At 37.7% G+C, this 18,397-nt stretch overlaps 1 protein-coding gene across 16 annotated transcripts in view; it reads right to left on the bottom strand.

The window, feature by feature from the left end:
• Positions 1-18,397, bottom strand: part of KHDRBS2 (KH RNA binding domain containing, signal transduction associated 2) — a 402,639-nt gene that overhangs the window by 127,313 nt on the left and 256,929 nt on the right. For all 16 annotated transcript variants that reach the window (XR_013928537.1, XR_013928538.1, XR_013928539.1 and 13 more), the window contains exons 5-6: positions 16,251-16,378; positions 12,983-13,178 (exon numbers count right to left, since the gene is read on the bottom strand). Coding sequence is in view for 1 of the 16 variants with exons in the window: in XM_080389900.1 (XP_080246026.1) it covers positions 12,983-13,178; positions 16,251-16,378 (324 nt within the window). In the remaining 15 variants the exon portion in view is untranslated. The remainder of the gene's footprint in view (positions 1-12,982; positions 13,179-16,250; positions 16,379-18,397) is intronic.

Below are 18,397 nucleotides of genomic sequence, written 5' to 3'. Positions count from 1 at the left end.
ACATAGCTTTAAAGGAAACGTTCAACGAGATTATCCCCCAACTAAGGAAGGGAAAGCCTCATGTTACTGAAGCTGGGAAGTTTAAGACATCTTTCAGCTTTCATTAATTACTTCTGCTTCACAGAACGTTAGTTTCTCAGACAATATCCAGTGACCTGTTTACTTATCCTCAAATATACATATTCTGATCAAGTATGGATGAGTTGGTATATTCCAAAGAGTAGAAACTTAGTTCTTCATAACAATTTCCTTCCTTCAACCCAAACAACAAATGAGTGTGTATTCTGTCTACAGCTTGACTGAGGTCCTGAGGAAAGAAAGCAAATCCTTTAAAAGTCTTATCTTTCAAAATTGAATTTCATTTCAACTATGTCCTCATTCAGTCAGGGACTATCAAAACAATGTTGCCTTCTTGCCTCATTTTAGTCTGCTTTCCTCCTTGAAAGGTGATAGACTCATGAAAGCAGCTAGGTAGGATCTGTTTTTAAAAGCTAGAATAATTTTTTCCCCCATAAGTTTTCTGCACAATGAATGGCATGTAAAAAAATAAGCTAAATTATTTAGAATTTAAGTCCTGTTTTCAGAAGTAATTTAAGGACTTAGGAGCCTGCTTTGTTTGCAAACTTTGTGTGATTTAGTTCTTAAATTTCTGGGTCCTGGATAAACAAGAGAACCATACTGGAATTAATGACATCCCAGACGGATGTACTTTTTTGTATGATCTACAGGAAAATTAAGAATGGTACCCACAAATGGTGCCCAAAGTGCTGTACCCTTTAGCTGCCCTCTTGGAAAGGGTGGAAACAGAGCCTTGCATAAACTTGATCCTCTCCAAGTTTTAGGTGCCATTGTTCAGGTTTCAGGAAGGCAAGTTCTGCTTTCAGCACTGAGACCTCTCTGGTGGTGAGGTGTGCACATTACTTCTGTAGAAATTCTGCGAGAAGTCAAGTCTTTACTTTAGAAAGAAATCTAGAAGAATAGAGTAAAAATAGTCTTTTCACTCTTTTTTTAATCCAGCATCTCATTCATGCAAGATATGAGACACTGATCTTCAGTTTTTCCTGTGCCTTCAGGGATTTAAAGCTTCATTCCTGATGCTCTCTACTCAAGTAGATACCACAACATCAGGCTCTAACAGATTCTGCAGGAGGAAAACAGTCTCACTCCCCTTCATACTGCATTGTGCATGGAAGTAGAAATAGTACACATACTAACCACTGATTCACCCATACCGTTATTGACTACAGCTACAATGATGTATAATAGTATAAAATAGTAACCTCATTTGTAATTATACTCCACTTACTGCACATGGTAAGACTACGCAAATACAAATCACTTGCATCAGAAATGTTTTACCCTTAGAAAATAAAGTTGAAATTTGAACAAAATGAACAAAATGAACAAAATGAAAAAAACACAATGAAAATTACTTTTTTTTTTCTCTTCTTGCTCTCTGTTACGTTTAGCACATATGAGACACTTCTGCTGTTTTTTCCAAAATGTCAAGTTAAAATAGGTGCCTCAAGAGAAATAAGTTAGAAAAGCTCCAAATAACTTTTTGGAATTATTTGTTTAGGATGTTTGCATGATGCCTGGCCTTGAAAGAAAGTGAAGCATCCGCTCAAGGAAAGTGAAAAATGACCAAAGTATTGCCGCTTCTAATTTATTTGATAGATGCACTCAGACTCAACAACTGCGTTTTTGTAAGTGCCCGCTTTTTTTTCTTTTCTCTTTTTTCTTTTCTTTTCTTCCCAGTTACCATGTCCACATCTAAATCTGGCAAAATTTAACTTGCAACAAAACACAGGTCCCTTCTGCATCTCCTCTACAGCCTGATTTACACAACCTTGACTTACTTGTATTTGTTTATAATCCTTTTTCTTTATTTGCATACCATCTAGTTAACTGATGCAGTTCTATTAAAATATTTGGAAATCCCAATTTCCAAAATTTGTTTTAGTTTAAAAGCACTTAGTCTTTTATTATTATTGAAAATTAAATCAAATTAAAACAACATGGTAAGCTGTTACATACCTGAGCAATTATGGCCATAAAAGCAAATGAAGCCAAACCAAACCTAGTTCTGATGCCATTTTTTGCCATGACATGCAAACAGGTAATAAAAATGGAATTAGCTATTCTTAAAAATAAGATCTGTTTTAAAAGAAACAAGCATACATTTAAAATCTGCATTTCAGTTAAGTAGTACTGTACAAGTAGCGTTTGTCCAAAAAGTAGAATGGTTGATAGTAACTGGTTGGTAAAATAGAAAAAAAATATAGTTTGAATTTCAGTGTTTTTTCTTTTAAATGCATAATTTTTTTCAGAAAACTCCCAGCCGCAGCATGTATGAGGACTGGTATATGTATGCAATATCTCAGTAAACACAAGTGCATGGGTTACATGTGATTGTAGAAATCCAGTGTTGAGTAACATGCTGCATCATCAGACTTCGACAATTTATTATTAAAATAACTAAAACTGCACAGTTCAAATGCATACTTGCTAGTTTTACAGTTTCATCCTCAGCAAGATTAACAGTGTTAATAACTTTTCTCTTTTTTTTGAGATTTTTGGGGAAAAAAACCAAACCAAAACTAAGAAAGGAAACTGGGAAAAGCTGAGTGATTCTAATACAAGGAAAGATAAACTAAATTACAAAAATATTTCAATACAGTACATGGATTCATATATAGCTCCAAAATAAGACTCACTTTTGGTATATCTGGTTGTTCTTTTTTTCACTTCGGCTTTCTAAAAATTTGGATGTCTGAAGTTGCAAGGGTGTACAGTAGGAGACAAACAGGGACTGGGAAGTTCAAATAAACAACAGGAAATGGGGTTTCTAACCTTGAAGTTGCTGTGACCCCAGCCAGATTTAAACAGTTTGCATCTGACAGACATTTGGTGATCAAAAGAATTGGTGGTAGTATATCATATAAAGGTTTAGTAATAATTTTCATTACAGAAACCCACTAATTGGCCTGGAAAGAGTTTGAGAATAGTGTGGCCACCAAGGCAACTGCTAAAGCACCTTGTATAGAACTGATATGTAATGTTATGTACTCCACTTGGACAGATATACTGATTTTGAGAAATAGTTAAATATGTTTTTACTGCATTGCATAAGGTAGTATGGGGGTATGTTTGCAGGAGTGCCCTTGGCATACTGATGTATTCTTATGATACTAATATATAAGAAGTATTTACGTATCTAACTTCACTGAACGAACATTGCACTCTTTATGATTTCAGATGCTGCACTCCACAGAATTTCACACCATACCAAGAGCTACAAAATAACAGCAGGTAGTCAAAGAGAGCTATTAGCTTTCTATGAATAACAGCACTTATAATGACTGTAGAAGCTATTAAAATGCAGGCAACCAGGAAAAAAAAACAGTTCTCTATTGAGAAAGAACATTTTTCATCTCTAGTCTTCCACTTTATTGTCCCAAAGCCATTACACTCCATCTCCTTCTTTTAGTGATTCCTACACTCTCTAAGAGCCCTACAGGTCAAACTCAAGGTATGGTGTTTCATAGTAAGATCAATTTTCTCAACATTTCTGCTACAGTTTAAAGAGGTACACTAAGTCTGCTCCTTTGATAAAATAGAATTGATCTGATTGTTTTAAAAACGAGCATATTTGAGAACATTGACCTATTTCTTTCACAAAGAGGTAGTCATATGAACATTCTAGTCACTTTAATACCACCACTGCTAAATAAAAGATGGGAAAAAAAAGTGTATTTCACCCAGTCCATATGATTATTCAAGTAAAACTACCCTTTTAAACATTAGTATCTGTTTCCTTTTTATATATATTTTTTTTACGTAATTGTGTTATTAAAAAGTAATATATATACTTTAAACTTTATTTCTCGGATTCTTCAGACTGATTCCTTACACAGTTACTCATGCACATTGTAAGCTGCAGAGGAGCTCTGTGCAATACCAAGTCTTTATAAACAGACATGCTGGAAGAAATGGAGTATATTTTTCTCTGCTGTAGCTATACGTAACATACAAGCATATCTGTATCAGAATGTAAGCATGTATCTCTATAGCCATGCAAAGATTTACTGAAAATGCTAAGGCAGCTGGAGAGTCATAAACCCTCCATCCAAAAGCAATAGGTAATGCTGCCTCTGGGGAAGCAATTGCTGCTGTGTGTCTGCAAACGGCCTGCATGCAAGGCATAGCTGGAGGCTGCTTTGTCTGTAACAATATACACACAGGGTATATATATATATGCATTCCTATGTGTATGAAAATCTAAGCTAACGCATATATTTGAGCCTCCCTTAAATATCCAGAAAGAAGAGGCATATTTCTGGACAGGTGCTTCTTCTCAAATACGTGAGATAATTCATCTGCCATCAAACCTTTTTCTTCCTGTGTATAACTGAAATTCAGAGTTGCAAATGCACTGAACATAATGAGGGAAAAAAGATTATAGGCATGTAAGACCACTTTTCAAGCCCTGTATTGTACCAAATACAAATCTTCTTCAATTATCCAGAGTAAGCATTAAGTACATGGGTAGAGTCTGGAAGTGGCTAAAAGGCCCATCAGCCAGAGAATGGAACAGAACTGTGCTCTGCAATGTTTGTCTTTGATTTTAAGTGCAGTTGCTAAATATGTGTCACTGCACTTTCACGTAGAAGTGTTTTTTGCAAGATGACAATGTCACAAATGTACCAAAGAGGAGAACATAGATGAACTCTGATGACAGCCTCCTGCAACAGGAAGTATTTTTCAAATACATGCTCTTAAAATTCCAGTAAAAGTAAAATACTACTTTGGAACAATCCATAAAAGTTTTCAATTAATATAAAATGGTTCCTAAACTGTGCATTTTACTATGTTAATAAAGTTCGTGTCTTCACAACAGTGAAAATTCCTAACAAATAAAGATCATACACAAAACAGAAGTACTGTTAGCTGTACACAAAAACTATTGATATAAAGAGCACTCTCTGTCTACTATAATAAAAAGCCAGTTATCTGAGCTCACCAAAAGGCAAGACTGAGAAACACATGTGTAAGACTGGTGGTATGCTGGAGGCAAGGCTGGTGTGATAATGTTAAGCACTATGGCATCTTATCACCCAGAGCCCTTCTTGAAACCAGGGTGGAAGGCTTCTGTAACTGCCTGGCACAGCTGAAGTCTCTGCGCCAACCAGTGGGCAAGAAGTAGCAGCCTACGCCGAGCTTTTCTCATTACCACTGAGTTTATACCTGTCGGCTCCCAGGGAGCTCACCAGTCATGATGAACCTTGCAGTCCAAAATTATTTAACTTTTTAGTAACTTGGTGGACTAAATCTGGATGAGAAAGTTGGAGAAATAAAAGAGAAAACACAAGCCTTCCATCTCATCTGTATTCACACAGTAACTGAACACTCAACAACTCTAATTAAATTGTCCCAAGTCTTTAACAGCAATTCTCTAAGTCTTTATGAATTTTTACAAAAAAAAAAAAAGTTTACAACTCACCTTTGTAACCTGTTGCAAAAAGAATAACATGGGTGGAGGTACAGTCACATGATAATGTTTAGCCAGCTATCATGGTTTAACCCCAGCCAGCAACTAAGCACCACGCAGCCGCTCGCTCACTCCCTGCCATCCCTGGTGGGATGAGGAGGAGAATCAGAAAAAGACAAACCCATGGGTTGAGGTAAGAACAGTTTAATCATCGAAATGAAGTAAAATATACTACTACTAATAGCAATTGTAATGAAAAGCGAGATAACAGAAAGAGAAGTAAAACTCATGGAAAAAAATCCAGAACAAGTGATGCACAATACAATAGCTCATCACCTGTTGACTGATGCCCAGCCAGTCTCCAAGCAGCGATCCGTGCCTGCTCTGGCCAACTCCCCTCAGTTTTATTGTTCAGCATGATTCATATGACATGGAATATTCCTTTGGCCAGTCTGGGTCCGTGTTCCTGACTGTATTCCCTCTCAACTTCTTGTGCCTCTCCAGCCTTCTCACTGGGAGGTTCCTGAACTTAGTATAAACACTACTTAGCAACAACAAAAACATCAATGTGTTATCAACATTATTCTCATCCTTAATCCAAAACACAGCGCTGTACCAGCTACTAGGAAGAAAACTAATTCTATCATAGCCAAAAGCAGGACACCAACAAATGCCTAGAGCATTATTTTGTACCAATCAAAACTGTTCTCAATCAGAGAAATAGCCAAGTGACAAGTTGTGTAACAGCACACAAGTATTTTTGGTAACACGCTCCTGAACAATCACTGTTTAATGATCAAATAGTGCATTGCATGATGCAGGCAAATTCTGTCTCTATGGAGAATACTCCATGTATTTTTTATGTAGGATCTTATGAATATAACTGCATACACTATGAATATTTAAGGACCATATGAAGGCTGGATGAACAGTTGAGAGATGTCCTTCACTTAGATCTCTTTATAACAAATATAAATATTTATTAGGTTGCAGTTGCATTAACATCATGTATAATACTAAAACATGTACAGCTGCATCAGCATTTTCTTTTATGCTCTGTCTAGCTTAGAAAATAATTTTGAACTGAAAACTTGATAACTAATGTCAAGGAGAGCATTTCTTTTTCAGGTAAAGAGAGCATAAAGAGGAGGACATAAGAGATTATCCTCCACAAAATCTTTCTGCTGCATTTATAAGTAGATGGTAGAGTTTTATGTATTTTATGAGTAAAGTTTAGTCCATTGAATAACTGTGATTATTATAATCAAATTAAAAAAAAATCAGGAAAACCACATAAAGTCTCGTTTAGAGTACATTGTCTATTTGTGAGAAATTCATAGCAGTGATGAGTCTGAAAGCAGTATTCACATTGATTGATGCATTGCTCTGAGAACAGTTCCTTTGGTTTCATGAGGCAAACCTTATTTATTCAGACTATCGTCTATAAGAGTAAGAACCAAAGTACACTTTGCACAGGTAAGCAAAAAACTCTAGACCTGCAGGTTCCCAGGCACTGAAGGTTTAATGCTGACTGTGGGTTTTGCTCTTAGAAAAACCCCCAAAAGTTGCCAGTACTGTAATTCTCTTTTTATGTTGCTGGATTTTTTAACAATAAATATATTTATACTATCGATGGACCAAATTCCCCAAAGTTTGAATAACTAACAGAAAAATCCACTCTACCTTTGTAAGACAATCATTCACAGTACCCTTATAAAGCTCAATCTTTCAGATAATATAAATATCACACTGTTTATCACTATTATAGTAAAAATAAAATCTGATTTTTCAAGTCACAGCAGATGTAAGTTGAATATAGCTTAGCTATGTATCTAAGTGCCTTGGGCATAAATAGGTAATCAATCATACTTAATCAATATTTTGTTGAGCCATGCAGATTCCCATGTCTGTAATTCCAGCTTTATTCAAATGCTCTTTAGTTTCAGTACATTCTTCATTGATTTGGGCTTTTTTTGTCCAAAAGAGGTACAGAAATAAATAAGTGGTATATCTTAAAATATGGAAGTAGCCATTTAGAAAAAAAAATACTTTTTGACTACCATTATATCCAAAACATTTCACTATTTTAAGGTTTAGAACAAGCCTTCTTAGTTGTCTCACTCTTACCGAGAATATCCTACTAAGATTATTAGATGGACTACAAAAGTAGCAGAATCAAGTACCAATTGCTTACTGTGAGATACTCATTAAATCACCAACACAGGCACAGACACGCCATGAGAAGGAAGTGCAGGTCTTTATACGCAGTTTCCATCTACTTTCAGAAGGGGCAAATAGAATGGATTTAAAAGCCCTACAAGTTCCAGTTTCAAATACTAAACAGAGTCCTCACAACCACAATATTAGGGACCACAGCCACATGTAAATGTTGATTATTTTTTTTTAGATGTTGAAATGTGATGAAATGCCTCTTATTATCAGTCTTTTCATTGCCTAGGTTGGTGCTGAATAAACATGAGCATAGTTGTTTCAGTTTGTTTGAAAACTATTGAAAAATGTAAATAACCATTGAGCTTAGAATAAACAGTTGAATGTGGCATTTGCTTTCATTTTAAATAGCTTGAAATGAGAGGAAGAACAGCATGACATTAAAAGCACTATCTGTCTTACTGTGTGGTTCTTTTCCAGTGACTTTCTAAAAGCATTGCTCTTCACTTATTCTAGAAGATATCGAGAAGCTTCGTGACTGGTTTGATCAGTGAAATGAGAGGTGAGAGAGAATATTTGCATTTAAAATTGCTCTTTAATCTGCCTGTCCTAGACCTAGCAGCTCTACCAGCTTCTCAGTGTCTCCACAGACTGGTTCATTTACTGCAAAAAAAATTATATTTACTTGTAAATACATCTAAGTATTCATACTAAGATGACCGTCTTTCTGTGCAGAAGTCCCCTTTCTTACCCAGAGGTAAAAAGTCTCCTGTCTTATCCAGTAGTAAAGGTACAAGTGCAAGTAAAAGATAGAACCAATGTGTATTTCAGTCCCAAATTTATTCTGTTTTGGTAATTCTTTGCATCTGGGGTAAGAAAATGAGTGCAAAGCCACTTCTGGTCTTGCATTAGACCTCATAGCAAGACGCACCATAGCTCTTAACACAGCTCATTACTATCTTCTGATTCAAAAGGCAAAAAATACAGCTCCAGAGTCAAATGCCTTTGAAAACAGGATCTGAAAGCAACGGTATTTTTGGCTTATATCTCGGTTAAGCAGCCTTCAAATATTTAGCTTTAATCTTGACTGAAAAAGTCTGGTTGCTCAGAGTAAAATATATTGTGCTGAACATCAGCTTTATTGCCTCAATAGGGTGTTCCTTCCAGCGGAAGATCTAGTCAAGCACTTCTCACTCTTCACTTCCCTACACATCACAACCTCAATCAGCCATGACTTTTGCCTGTTTCATAAGTTGCCAACACGTCCTTAGCCTTTGAAGTTGCTTACTATTGTTGAGAAAAGATTCCAGAAGTCTCACCTCAATCTGTAAAGATGACACCACTGTTAATTTTCCTTACTATACTTTGAGTAGATGATAAAGTAGATATCCCACCAAACATATCTTAACTTTTGTGATGAAAAACTGGCATAAAATCAATCTTAACATTGTCCTTGTCAATAAAGGTGATGATGCAGGAGTGAAACATTTGAACTCATTTTCATTTACCACCTCCTATCTTGGTGCGCTGATACAGAAACACTGTAAGGTTTGTAGATGGGACATCAGCTGTCTAACAGAAAACTGATACCTCAGACTACAACTGCACAAGATGCATGTTTAAAAGAGGCAGTTAAAAGGCAATTCCAGTACTGTGCACTCTACTCAAAACCTCTGCTCAGTGCAATGTAGAATATGAACCTAATTTACAAAATCCATTTGATAAATCCTAAACAGCCACCTTGTCATTAGTCCTCACTAATGCGTCATTGCTGCCCTCCCTACCATCCACTGCAGGATCTCCAGCATCCTTATAGTAACAACACCTCTCTGCGGTAAATCAGTGCTGCTGTAATGTTCCGGAATGAGTCACTGCTGCCAACTGACTGTGGCATGTATTGCTATGCATAGAAAGAAATTAAGCAATAATTCAAATTAATTTGTGTATTGCTTTTATGGAAGGAGTAGGAGTATGATTCATAGCGCATTTAACAGGGAACCACAGTGTGGTTTTCAGAAAAAAACCCACAACAGAACCTGAGGTCCAGAAGGCTGTTTTTTAATGAAGTTTTGAATCCTTTCTGGCAGCTAGGGATATCCTCAGTATGGCAGTGTTTTTGTATTAGAGGTGTAAAAATATATCTCGGAGAGTAACGACAAAGGGCAAAGTTCAGCTTTGTGAAAGAAGTTTCTTCTGAATAGAGTTTACAATGACCAGATCAAGCTTCCGCTCTGAACCGCACTCTGGTGGACCTCTCCTTCAAGCAGAAGAGGAGCACGCATGGACTGGTCACACTGAACTAAGGTTAGTTACTCTGAACAGCACTCCTATTCACCAGGTACAAACCCAGGACCACCTCTCTGATCCCAGAAGCTGCACGGCAGATGTTAGTTAAGCTCTCCATCCAAATTCACACAACGAGCTGTTTTTAAAGTGAGGAAGGTTCACATAGGAACTATTTCTTCCCTTTTGCATTTATCTTCTAATGTCTGTACCTCCTCTTCCTGTGGGTAGTCTTCTGAAGTTCCTCTGAGATATTACCTATGCTGCACCCAACAAAAGCTATATATCTGTTTCAAAAGCAAGTAAAGAAAAAGGTGTGAGGTGTGTCACTCCCCCTTCCCTCTCTAGCCCCCTTTTTTTCTGAAAGGTTTTTCAGATTATTGTCCCTTTGGTTGGGCTTGACATTCAAAATGCTGAATGTAAATATATGCACTATAATGACAAGACTCGACTCTTCTTGAGAAACCTTTAGACATTTCCTTTCATGGACTCAAAAAGGCCATCAGGAAACTTCAGAATATTTAGATATTGATAATTACAAAGGAGTGATCCAAACTTTTAAATGCTTATCTAAATATATTCGAACAGTTAGGTGTTTCAAGGTCAAATAGTCAATACAATCTCTGATTAGTGATGAGCAAATATCTAAAGTTTTTTTTCAGGAAATGCTGTTTAAACATTTTTAAAAAATCTGCTGCAGCCATTCTATTCTATTTTTTGAGTTCACTTTCAGCTTAGCATTCAAATGACTACATTCTATTAGAGCAAAGAAAAATAGGAATACTCACAATCCATGACATTGCATTCATGTGCACAACTAATCAAACCAATGGGGCTTGCATATAGTAGGCAAAAATTGGAGTGATATACTGTAGTCAAAAATGAAAAACATAAACACATAAAGAAATTGTAAAATGCTTGTGGGTTGCCTACAAGCAGAAAATGAGAAAAAGTAAATTGGAGAAATTATTCATTATAAATTATTTTTTCATCTCTAGGATTTGGTGCGAAAGAACAATTACACATGACATTTGTTGCTGGTCAACAAATAGATCCACTTGCTTTTAGTATCCAGTCAGACATGTGATATAGTGGTTTATTTGGGAAGAAAAACTGTGGTGATTATTTCCTGCAAAAGTAAAAATATTCTTTCCTAAAATATCACTTACGAATTCATATACAGAAATATGACAGTGAACTTTTCCTTCAACCTGCACACAACAGATTTTAAACTATTATCTCAATCTGTAAGAGCCCAAGATGATTTAGTTTGCACTTACAAATCTTTGCAAAATGGCAAGAGATTTTTACTGTAAACCAGTGGATGACAGCAGATTAAGGGAAACCCATCTATTCCCCATGGAATATAGATGTTGAAAAGACATAAGAAACAGAAGTATCTCCAAAACACCTGAATTTGTCCTACAAGGTGACATGTTTCTTGCTACTATCTAAGCAGGCAAAATAGAAACAGAAACATATTTGTTTGTTCTGATTGGAATCATTTATTACAAACTAAAATGAGTCCTTTAGTTGTGTGTATATTTTGTGTTCCTGAAAGTGTAAGCCAGGGGTCCTCAAACTACGGCCCGCAGGCTGGATACAGCCCCCCAGGGTCCTCAATCTGCCCCCCCTGGTTAAGAAGTTTGAGGACCCCTGCTGTAAGCATTTCAGAACAACGTGGAAATGGCTGAATGCTTTCCTAACATTGATAATCCAGTGCCCCAACTTCTGCTTTCCATATATTTATCATTCCGAAAAGGTATAAGAAATGCTCCCTAAAAACTGTTTCATTGCCTAGGACATTTGTCAGTACTGTAGATGAAGGGAAAAAAATGTACTTAATTTACTATCTTAATCTTCTATTACAAGGGGTTTGTTTTGAAATTTGTGACTCATGGATTAGGAAAATCCATGCAGTTCTGCACAGAAAAGAAGGTCTCACACATTTTGATACTAACAGATAATATACTACCTATCGATGAAGGGTATACATTTTAAATTCCTTTTTTTAGCAGGGCTTTTATCTCATTTAAAGATGGAAACTTTGTTAGAGGTAAATAATAAAGAGAGTAACTTTCTTCCCCCTCCTTTTTTGCATCTGTTGTTCAGTTGTGGCTCTTGGCATTAACTCAAGGTGTGTCCCTGATTTGAAGTGGCCATCACCTAATCTCTACTCTACAAATACAGATGGTTGAGTAAAGCTTTACCAACAAAGATTAATTGCTGTTTCAATTTCCTTGGTTTTTTTTTTCTAGGAAGACCATTAATTGAATAAAAATGCGTCTTCTCAGTTATAGTGTATCTTCTCAATGGTTCTAGTGATAGGATTACGGAATGGATGGGATGTTCATTTTACCTTTGGATTTGCCACAGCTGGAACAAGTCAGACATCATATTTGATAGTACTTTCTCCTCTACTTGGATATCTGTTGTTATGGTGATAGTTCCCAGAGAGAACATTAATGAGGATGACTTGAAAGCTTTGATGTTTACAGCACAATTATTTTTAACACCTCATAAAAAAAGGTGACAGTTAGTACTGCTCCTTGCTAAATATGCATCATTGTATCAGCTTTCATAAAAACTACCCAAATTTCTGTTTGCTATGTATCTGTAACACAATGTTGAATACAAATGTACACATATATATTTATATGTGATAACAAGGATTCAGAAGAACAAACCCCCCCTGCTTTCTCACAGAGGGTATAACCTGTTTTTACTGAGAACAAACCTACAGTGACAAGTGACTTCTAATATAATCTGTAGAACACCTGTATTGTTCTTTTGGGACACCCTGAGAGGTACCCAGCACTACCTTCTCCTATCTAAAACTAAGCTGTGAATAGTTCTACAAGCCCACAACACCCAAAATGCAGGTTTGCAGACACACTGCATCACCCAGACTGTAATTCACCATCAAGGGGTAAGCCATAGAGATGGAGGAATTATTGGCCTGGAGTTTTCCAGCTCAGAGGTACTTGATGTTCACCAGAGTTTGGCTCATATATGACATCAATGCACATGGTTACTTACATATTCTTCATAGGCCTCGTGTGCAGGTGGCGGGGGTGGTCTGTAGCCTGGGACAGCCGGGGTGCCCCTTGCTCGAGGGGTGGGAACACCCCTTGCCACTGGTGGGACGGGGAGGGCTCCACGGGTCACCGGTGCTCCTCTGGGTGCTTGGGCACCTCGTCCAGGTGGGGGCGGAGGAATCGCACCCCCACGTCCCCTGTGGGGAGCAAAAGGAACGATCACTTCAGCATGTACAGCAAGGAAGGACATGCAAGTGCTACCTCATTTTAAAGGCTCTTAAATTTTTACTACTATTTAATGTATTGCATAACTGGGTTTTTGGCAGCTACAATGTCAAGCACTTCTAGACAGTATCTCAGGCAGAAGTCGTATTATGGAAAAGCACAATTTTCAAGCCATCCAATGCCTTTTATACCTGACCCTCTTGTTGCTTGTACTAATGAAATTCTGGATCATTGTAATTCACAGAGATGCAGAGTTACTCCAGAGCAGTTCTAGAGGGAGAAGAAAGTGAAGGACTTTTTCTGTTGCTCTCAGATTATTTTACAAGAGCAGTCATCACTCTCATTCTCATGTCTGTTGGTGGGTAGGAGAATCTGATTGGCAGAAGATAATGCAGGACGGCAGAAAACTGCAAGGCAAAGTAGAGCAAGAATATAAAGGCACAGGAAGAACTTTTCTTCCCATCTGATTTAGTTCAGCACAAAGCCGATAGCATCGGATTCTGCTTTCCCCCACTGTGCAGAGAGAACAGCACATATAGGCAAGCACAGAGAGGTTTAGCATCCTCCCCTATATTTATGCTACCTCCACCTTGCTGTACTAACTGGTAAGTCAGAAAAGCTGTTACCGGTTGAGAAGAGGTTCTTGTAATTACATCACATGACAAATGAGAAGGGGGATATATAGGGGAAGCAATCTGAGAGTTTTGTTTCAGAGCAGTATGCTCCTGAGTGTGTTGCCCTTTCTGAGAACTGTGAGTGCTGGGTATAACCGTGCGTGACACCCAGATCCAGAGCTGTCAATGGAACTCAGGTCTACTGTAGCAGTATGAGCTGTGACTCATTCCCTGCTGAGACAACCAAACCCATAGTGTTAGCTTGTGATGTCCACTACTTTATTACACATTTCAGTAGCCAATTTTAGAATTACAGGATCACAGAATGCTTTGGGTTGGAAGGGACCTTCAGAGATCCTATAGTCCAAACCCCTTGCTTTGGGCAGGGACACGTTTCACTAGATCAAGTTGCTCAAAGCCTGGTCCAACTTGACCTTGAACACTGCCAATGATGGGGCATCCACAACTTTTTTGGGAACCCTGTTCCAGTGTCTCACCACCCTCATCAAAACAATTTCTTCCTTATGATCAAACCATACCTACCCTCTTTCAGTCTAAAATCATTGCCCCTTGTCCTGGCACTACAGGTCTTGGTAAAAAGTCTTTGCCTTTCTTATGAGCCCCCTATATATATGGTAAGGCTGCAATGAGGTGTCCCCAGAGCTTTTTCTTCTCCAGGCTGAACAACTCCAACTCTCTCAGCATTTCTTCACAGGAAAGGTGTTCCACCCCTCTGACAATTTTTATGGCCCTCCTCTGGACCCCCTCCAACAGGTCCACAACTTTCTCATACTGAGGACCTCAGAGCTGAACAAAGCTGAACACACCAGAGTGGAGTAGAGGGGGAGAGTCACCTCCCTCAACCTGCTGGCTATGCTTCTCGTAATGCAGCCCAGGATATGGTTGGCTTTCCAGGCTGCGAGCACATACTGTCAGCTCATGGCTAGCTTTTCACCTACCAATATCCTCAAGTTCAGCTCTGCAGGGCTGCTCTCAATCCCCTCATCCCCCAGTCTGTGCTGACTCTGGTGATTACACATGTGTAGGACCTTGCACTTGGCCTTGTTGAACTTTGTGAGGTTCACACAAGCCCACTTCTCAAGCCTGCCAAGGTTCCTCTAGGCAGCATCCCTTCCCTCAAGAGTATCAACTGTCCCACCATAAATAAAATTATGCTATTAACATGAATTATTAACATAAATATTTAGCTTAAAATACTTCCGTTGCAGTTTTATTTTTTTTAATATTCTCCTCGGATTTCTGATTGTAAAATAGGAAAAGCAAACAAGATCCTATATCTGTGCAACTGACTCAATCAGTAGGGAATAAATTGCAGGAACTGGGGGCCAGCACTCCACTGATTATACTTTGAAATTAATTTAAAAGCTGCCAGTCTGTCATAGTGATGTTCTGAACATCATTTTTAAGTCAAGCCCTTTGGAGATGTTAGGTGAAAGGAAGACTGGTTTCTGAGCCCAGAAAGACTTTGACTGGAAGATGGTCATAAATGCTCAGTGTAAAAAATCCTATGTATGTGCATCATACTACTGATAAAAAATTCCATTCAAGAGGAACTGAAGGAAAACATGATAGACACCTTCAGGTGGGGAATAAAAAGAAAAAAAGTCATAGGCAAGATCAGCCAGTTTAGTTACCAAAGAACAACCGTCAGCATAAAATAAAGTACTTGCATATCCTATTTCCTCCAAAATAACAATGGATTCCTTAGGACCCATCCTGAAACGGTATCTATGGACACCCAGAAGTAGCTAGGTAACTTAGATGCCCGAGGCAACAGATTTCTTAAGGGTTCACAGTGAAAAATGATTCTGATATAGTATATTAAGATTATACACTGGCCTTAAGAACAAGCAAAGTTATCTGTTACACATATATGAAAAAATACTTGGAAGAATTCAGGAAACATTCATACACAAATGTTTTTAGACAACACAATCAAATTTGCCTAAAACTGATAACTCATGCAACAAATAATATCTGATTCTACATATCTATTATAGATACAATATGAATTTTTAAAAAAAGTAATTATTTGGCAAAGTCCCATCCACACTACGTAGCCTTCTCTGACAATACTATTTTATTGACCCCGTGATTTTATGCTACTGACCCCAACAATTCTGTGTCGGCATAACAACATTCTTTCCTAGAAATATCCTTTCACTGGATTAATAATCTGCTCTGATTTGTAGTTTGATTCTTGTACACCACCCACTGTAGCCTGTGAACTGTAGATCTGAGAACCTGGCACAACACAGACCACACAAGTTACCAGAAGAAAAATATTTTGGTTTACTGACCATGATGTGTAGGCGATTTCCTTTTTTTAAAAAACAACAACAACTATGTTTGCTTTATCATTGTTTACACTTTCTAAAGCTATTAGTACAATATCTTAGGTTACCACACCTTGAAGGAGCTGCAGGTGGCACACGGATCCCTCTTCCTCGAATGCCCCGTCCACGTGCTGAATCCTCAGAACCATTTAAATATGACAGTTCTCTCAGCTGCTCCTGGCGAATTTCATCATTATAATCCTGAAATGCGAAAGGTGAAACTTGCTGAAAGTTTGTGTTTTGGCTGATCTGCCAAACCACCCCAAACGGAAATTACATGAATGGTATCTGGATGAATTGCTTTGCATTATCACCTGCATGCTGCAAACCCATACAGTGGCAGTGTCCACATAATAAGTGGACAAACAAATTTATATGGGTAGTTAAGGTGGCCATAAAGTATATGTACACACAGAATAAAACAGAGAAGGCACCAAAGGCATAAACACAAAGCAGACACCAGGAACATAGCTGTACACAAGATATAAATGGACTTTCACATACAGAAGGTAACAATCTCTAACAACTCGAAATTATATAAAAAAATGCCTTTTATGAAGATTTTATATTTTTGCCAGACATCCTTGGCTACCTTTACACACTTAAAACACAAATGCCACCTTATATTGCCCCTTAGCATGCAAAATTTACATCAGAGTCATTGGATTGGATTGCATTGCTTAACCCAGTAACAACTAGCATCACTGAATGTAGCCTTCAGTTATTCTGCATATCCACTAGACAACTTCTGAAAGGCTCTCTTTAGGACTCCTAAGTAACAAAGCTATATTTACTATATAAAATTGTTAAGTGATATAAAATAGGCCCATTCTAAGATTTCTGGGTATTGACTAGCACTGCAAGATTCTGCTGGCTCAATAAACAGCATCAGATGAATTTCATTTTCTTACTGATACAAAACACATAGTATTGGGCACTTTTTACTTTTTTGCAACCTCTGTCTCAGTCAGAAGTTCCTTTTTCTTTAGGTTTCTTCCTTTTGTATTCAGTTCTTTGCCTGCTGATCACGGTAATAAAAGCCCACTGCAGTAGCCGGCTCGCTGGCAACACAACTGTGCAGCAGCTAATTAGTGTTTCAAAACAGAAAGGATTATTGAATTTCAGCCCTTCAGTCTTTCCATTCTTCCACAGGCAACTGCCATGGACTGTCATGCAAGGCTATGAAAATGCTACAGGGCTTGCTGCTTCTTGGGGGGGTGACTGTCTTGGATGAATTACAAGTGACACTTCTTTTTAGCCAAGTTAAAGACCAAGTGAACACTGAGACGGAACCAGGGCCTTGCTCATTCCTGCATCCTGAGGAGGTCCAGGGAATCTTTTTAAAGATACGATGCTGATCCTGTTGTGTTCTAAGACAGTGCAAGCCTCGTCACAATTCCCCTTTTAAATTTCTAGGGAGTGCAGACAGAGTAAAATCTATTAATGAAATTCAGAAAAGAACCCCAATTACACAAAATAGTGCATGATAATTGCCGGAGAATCATAAATAAAAACAAAACCCTAATTTGCTAATAAACCAGACAATGGCTTTCAGTTCACACCAATCCCCGTAGCTTTTTGCACATTTTTCTATCATTCTGACATTAATGGCAATCAGCCAAAGACATCTTCCTTCATCAATGTGCTCTGTAAAACACAGAGGGAAAAAACCAGATAGAATCAATGAGGTCACATTTACATCAATTGCTGAACAGGTACCATCCACGGTACCTTGCTTAACATCTTCTGTTACTCACACTGGCTTTACAAGGATTAGGACTTCAAACTTGCTGATTGAATTTACCCTTCAAATTCCACATCAGTGCTGGGACTGAATTTCATTAATAATGCAAGTAAATTTTGTAAGAGAAAAATGTAAGGGAAAAAAAAAATAAGAAAGAAAAAAAGAAAGGACCTGCAAGGGATAGAAACTGAAACTTTCTGTGGTGCTGCTTTAATCCCTCTCCTTTGGAAAACTGCCGTATAAATGAATTCTACCAGAAATTGCCTCAAAGCTGTTATTCCTTCCTCAGATACAGATATCATTTAAAATATTAGTATTAATGAAACAGAAAATCCAAATTAAAATTATTATATACAGCCAGATCTGCAAATCTGCGCCATTCTGTTATGCAATGCCCTTAGTTTTTCTGCAGGTTATTTACTATATGTCCAGTTAAGGAAAATGTACAGTGTATTTTGAAATGCCAAGGCAAAGAC

The sequence above is a fragment of the Falco punctatus genome, assembly GCF_963210335.1.
Source record: "Falco punctatus genome assembly, chromosome: 5".
NCBI classification, from domain to species: Eukaryota; Metazoa; Chordata; class Aves; order Falconiformes; family Falconidae; genus Falco; species Falco punctatus.
This window is presented reverse-complemented; position numbering and strand designations above follow the sequence as displayed.